Source organism: Triticum aestivum, chromosome 3A (assembly GCF_018294505.1).
Source record: "Triticum aestivum cultivar Chinese Spring chromosome 3A, IWGSC CS RefSeq v2.1, whole genome shotgun sequence".
Lineage (NCBI taxonomy): Eukaryota > Viridiplantae > Streptophyta > Magnoliopsida > Poales > Poaceae > Triticum > Triticum aestivum.
Window position 1 is genome coordinate 417319408 of NC_057800.1, and position 5316 is coordinate 417324723.

Genomic DNA, 5316 nt, shown 5'->3' on the forward strand with positions numbered 1-5316 from the left:
CAAGACATTTCGATAATGGTAACACAAAACCAGCAAGACCTCTTGATGTGCCGACAAATCCCAATAGGAGCCACACATATGTCGTTCTCAGGGCACACCAGATGGGCCAGACGTCGGGTTGGCTGAGACCCTAGTTACCCAGGGGGCACCGGACATCGCCCGGTTTGGACCAACACTCGGAGGAGCACTGGGCCGGGGGGTTAATTAAAAATCCACGAGGGCCGGCAAGTCCCCATGCAAGTTTTAGTTGTTATTAGGCAAATGGTAAAACCAATGTTGGACCTTGCTGAAAGAGTTTTATTCAAAACGAACTGTCAAGAGGGCCCCATACCCCTCGTCGTATTAGGGACGCAAAATCAAGGAACATAACACCGGTATGACGGAAACTAGGGCGGCAAGAGTGGAACAAAACACCAAGCATAAGGCCGAGCCTTCCACCCTTTACCAAGTATATATGTGCATTAAATAAATAAGAGATATTGTGATATCCCATGATATCCATGTCCCAACATGGAACAACCTGCAACTGCACCTGCAACTAGCAACGCTATAAGAGGGGCTGAGCAAAGCGGTAAAATAGCCAAACAACAGTTAGCTAGGAAGGGTGAAAAGGTTAGAGGCTATCATGGCAATTTGGGAGGCTTGATAAACAAGTGGTGGGTAGCGCGACATAACGATAGCAACGAGACAACAAGCATAGCAAAGATAGTAGTGAGATCCAAGGTGACAGTCATCTTGCCTAAAATCCCGCTAGAAAGAAGAACGAGTCCATGAAAAGATGAAGCCACGTAGTCGAACGAATCCTCACAAACGCAACAAAACAGGAACTATCGAGAAGGAGCACAACCGGAAAGAAGCAAACAATATGGTAAACACACAAGCACATTAACATGATATGATGCTCAACCAAGTATGATGCATGACAAGGCTACATGAAGCTACTCATGGCAAGAGATGATGCATACAAAAACAACACATCAAAACAAGTTTAAATGAGGTCGAAAACAACATATAACAATTCTGGTAAGTCCTCATATGCAAATTTCGAAATTGGTCCAGATCTGAACAAAACATTATGTTAAAGTTGTTAAACATCAAGTTAAAGTGCACCATGATGATCTACACGGTTTTCTAGTCAAGTTGCATATAAAGTTCATTTAATTCGGAGCTACGGCCTAGAAGATATGAGCAAAACAAGTTAAACATGGCATTGATGCAAATGCAAGCAAAACAACATCACAAACACTCCAAAACATAGATGCAACCAGGCATGATGAAACTACATGCAAAACCAAGCAAGTTTTATATAAGAGCATGCTCAAAACGGAGTAACAGTTCAACACATACACTCAATACAAGTTTCAAACATAATCTGCTCAAAACAGTAACTAAGCACTTTGCAATCAAGGAAACAACATGCTATAGGAAACATATGAGCACAAACTACAGACAACATGCTTCAAATATCATTAAGGTTCATGTTCATAGGCGTCAAGAGTAATCCAAGATGATCAATGCAAAAAGCAACTTAATAACATAGATTATGACAGTGAAAAACAGGGCATACATGTGAGCAGGAATAACATGTTGACATGTTGGAGGCATGAAACAATGATGATATGGTGCAAGATCATGGCAAACAAAAGCATGGCATTAAAGTAAAGGTTAAACATGGCAAAACATGATTACTAAGCATCTCCATATAAGCCTTAGATCAATGGCAATCAACAAGTCAAGATGCAAAAAGATATAAGCTGATTCTTAGACTTAGAGGAAATCTGGGAATGCAAAACAAGAACATTATGATGCTGACTTTTGAGGCACATAACAGCAAGCATAGCAATTTTAATAATTATGCAAAAGACATAGGCATGTAGTAGACATGATATACTTCAACTTAGTCCATGGGCACAAGTTCATATGATGCATGGAGTAATTGCTATGATTCATGCAAAAAGGAATATGCTGTTAACAGGATGGCAGATTTAGCATGATGTCAACTTGAGAGCAAGAAATATACCAACTACAGCAAGATATATGGCAACCAAGGTCATGGCATAAAAGTACACATAATAAGGATCAAACAACGTCAAGGCATCATACACCTATGACTCATAGACTAGTGGGAACTATCAAGACAAGGTTGAATGTTGTAACAGTTTCAGCAAGTGTAAAACAACAACAACAACATAGCATGTTTACAAGCTCGGAAAAAGGTCATATGAAGTCTAAAATTAACAAACTTGACATGTGGACAAAGTACTCATAGCATACTTAAATTCATGTAATTGGAGTATCTCCAAAATAGGCATAGATTAATCAATAACAAGCTCACAATGTGGCATCATGAAGTTAACAGAAAACTAGAACATCATTTAGGCATGTTCATGGCAATGGAAACATATGCTACAGGACATATATGAGGCATCAAAAGGCATGGCATGATAGAGCACAACATGGATATCAGAACATGTCAACTAGGTATCTCCATATTATGCATGGAATTGATGGTATCATCAAATTAACATGGCAACATATTATAACAGTTACAGACTTAGCAAAATTCATGAAGTCACAGAAATCAGCAACATCAAGTAGCACACTCCACAAGCTTATGCTAGTCACAACAAGGCACATAAAAATACATGGATTGCACCACTGTAAAGATGGTATGAAGATACTCCTAAAACATGTAGACATGATGCTTAAAGGACAAACACACAAAATGTTATGAAAATGACAAATCAGCAAGTTATGGCAATCTCAACAGGTTATTTCGTTTAGCACTTTTGCAACGATGATTAAGACATCAAGATGGACAGTAACATGCATGCAAACTACACCACCATCTAGAACACTCAGAGATGAACAATTTGACATATCACACGCACAAATCAGAGCAACGAGCACGAAGATATGACATGATGAAGATGCACACTTGATGCTGAAATTTGGGGACTTAGAGAAATTATACCAGCGCGAAAACGGGACCGGGTGGTTCGGGGACGAGCGGATCCCAGCAGGGGCGCGTGTTTGGTTCGCAGGACGAGGAGATCCCGGGACGACGCTGTCCCGACGGTGAGGTCGAGGTTGACCGGCGGCCAGGGGGTCGACGGCGCGTCGGCGGGAGGCGGAGGAGGTCCGGCGAGGTCGCCGGTCGCCGGATCTGTGCTGCGCCGGCCCAGATCGGGGCGGAGGACGGCGGACGGCGGCGGCCAGGAGAGGTGCGTGCGGGGAGCGGCGCCGGTCGGCTCGGGCGGTGGCCGGCGCGGGGCAAGGCGAAGCGCGGCGGTGGCGGCACGCGGAACGGCGGCGGGGCGGACGAGCGGCGCGAGGGCGCGGGCGGCGGCGCGTGGGATCCGGGCCCGGTGGGCCGGTGCGGTGGAGGAGTCTGGGCGCTGACGTGGCGGGCGCTCGTTGGCCAGGAGCGGCGGCACGGGTGATGTGGCGGCCCCGGATTGGCCGGGCGACGTGGAGGCGGCAGGCTGGACATGTCCGCCGCGTGAGGAAGGAGGATGCTAGGATTTCGTCCACGAATTTGGATGGGGTTTATTTATAGAAAGAGGAAGCTAGAAGAGTCCAAATGAGATATGGTTTTCGCTCACACGATTATGATCCAACGACGGAGAGCATGAAAGAGGTTTAGATGGGCTAGTGGGTTGTTGTGGAGGGGTGCTGGACTGTAAAGAGAAAGGGGGTTTCGGTTAACGCGGTTAACCGTTGGAGCATCACGACCTTCAAATGAAACGAAATTTGACAGGCGGTCTACCGGTGATATACCAAGACCATTCGACAAATCTTGGCTCATTCCGAGAACATTTTTCTCCCGCGCACAAAACGAGAACTGGAAGGTGCAACAGGTGCATGTGAGAGTGTTGGATTCCGAAACGGACAATGGAGAAAGTGACCGGATGCAAAAGACGAACATGAATACAAATGAAATACACATAATAACACGGCAAAATGCAACACGCAAGCAAATGACATAACAATAACGACGAATAACTGGAAAACACTTGTAGCATCGGACTCGGAGCTTTACATGAAGCTAGCTGATAAACTATGTTCGATGATCCACCGACTAGTCACTAGTGTGGTGTTTAATTAGCTAGCTGTCCATGGTCGGATAGTAGGCGTAGGTTGCGATGCCGCAGTTGGCGCCGTTCCCGCGCGCGATGCGCATGTAGCCCCTCTCGCCCCACCCCGTTCCCCGCTGGTTCTTCAACACCCAGTACTCCTGCCCGCCGCCGTCCGCCCCGTATCCGACCACCGTCACAGCGTGGTTGAGCCTCTGCCCGCATGACGAGCTGCCGGCGTACACGCCGCTCCTGTAGTGCCGGAAGTCTGGGTCCGTGGCCTCCAAGGCCACGGCCACTGGCTGGCTGGCCGCGAGCCACTGCAACGCGCCCTCGTCGCCATATAGGCGCGCCCACCGTGGGGCGCCGACAGAGGCGGCCGAGTTTGGCCTGCCGCCGCCGCTGCGGCACGCGCCCTGCTGGCCGCTATACGCGTACGCCGCCTCCGGCTGTAGGCCACCGCTGGCGGCCACATAGCGGAGTGCGGCGTTGATGTCCCCGCCGCTGCAGGTGTTGGCGCCGCCCGTGCAGTCGAGGACTTGTTGCTCCGACATGGAGATGAGGTTACCGGTGCTAATCTTTACCAGCCCCTCCGTCGCCGCCACCGCCGCGAACGCCCAGCAACTTCCTGCGCGCGCACGCGCATACGTGTAAACATTTAGTATTAATTTGCGAGTTGTGGCGTATGCCATGCATGCACTGCAGCTGCAGAATTATACGTACTACGTACCGCAGAAGCGTTGGTTCTTGACTTGGGTGACGGCGCCCTGGGCCCTCCAGTCCATGTTGTCCGGCATGTACTGAAACTGGCCACTCCTCATAGCGGCAGCCTTGGACACGTTCACCGCTGCCAGCGTCGTGTTGCCCCCAGGATGAAGCTGGTGACGGTACCCGAGGTGTGTCTTCAGGAACTCGTCGTCGGTGAGGTCGGAGAACTGGTTGAGCCCGAGCGTGTACGTCAAGTTGCCCGCCCGGTTGACAGCGTCGACGTGCTGCACGTTGGCCGCGAACACCTCCCGCCGGCGCGATTTCTCGTCGGCGTCCGTGTAGGCGCGCCCGAACTTGGCCATCCACCGCTCGTGCCTGGCGGCCAGGGCCAGGGAGGGCGCCGTGGCGTCGACAACGACAGCGGCGGCCACGAGCGCGAGCACGAGCAGAAGCAGCGCGCCACACGAGCTGGGAATCGGGGCCATTAGTTAGTTCGCTCTGTAGCGGTTCACGTGCTAGCTAGCTAGCTAGC

General features: G+C 49.6%; 1 protein-coding gene across 1 annotated transcript; it reads right to left on the reverse strand.

Annotated features, from left to right (window-relative positions):
• Positions 1-4073: 4073 nt before the first annotated feature.
• On the reverse strand, positions 4074-5316 carry LOC123058371 (ervatamin-C-like). The gene is made up of 2 exons (XM_044481106.1): positions 4807-5316; positions 4074-4704 (listed from the first exon to the last, which is right to left on the reverse strand). The coding sequence occupies exons 1-2, from the start codon at positions 5267-5269 to the stop codon at positions 4109-4111; spliced, it is 1059 nt and encodes a 352-aa protein (XP_044337041.1). The 5' UTR covers positions 5270-5316; the 3' UTR covers positions 4074-4108.

What these genes read in the sequence shown, in the direction of transcription:
- LOC123058371 (XM_044481106.1), bottom strand. Translation starts at nt 5,269, where the DNA reads ATGGCCCCGATTCCCAGCTCGTGTGGCGCGCTGCTTCTGCTCGTGCTC. An exon ending in CAAGAACCAACGCTTCTGCG is followed by an intron (nt 4,705 to 4,806) that starts GTACGTAGTACG and finishes GTGCGCGCGCAG; the next exon opens with GAAGTTGCTGGGCGTTCGCG.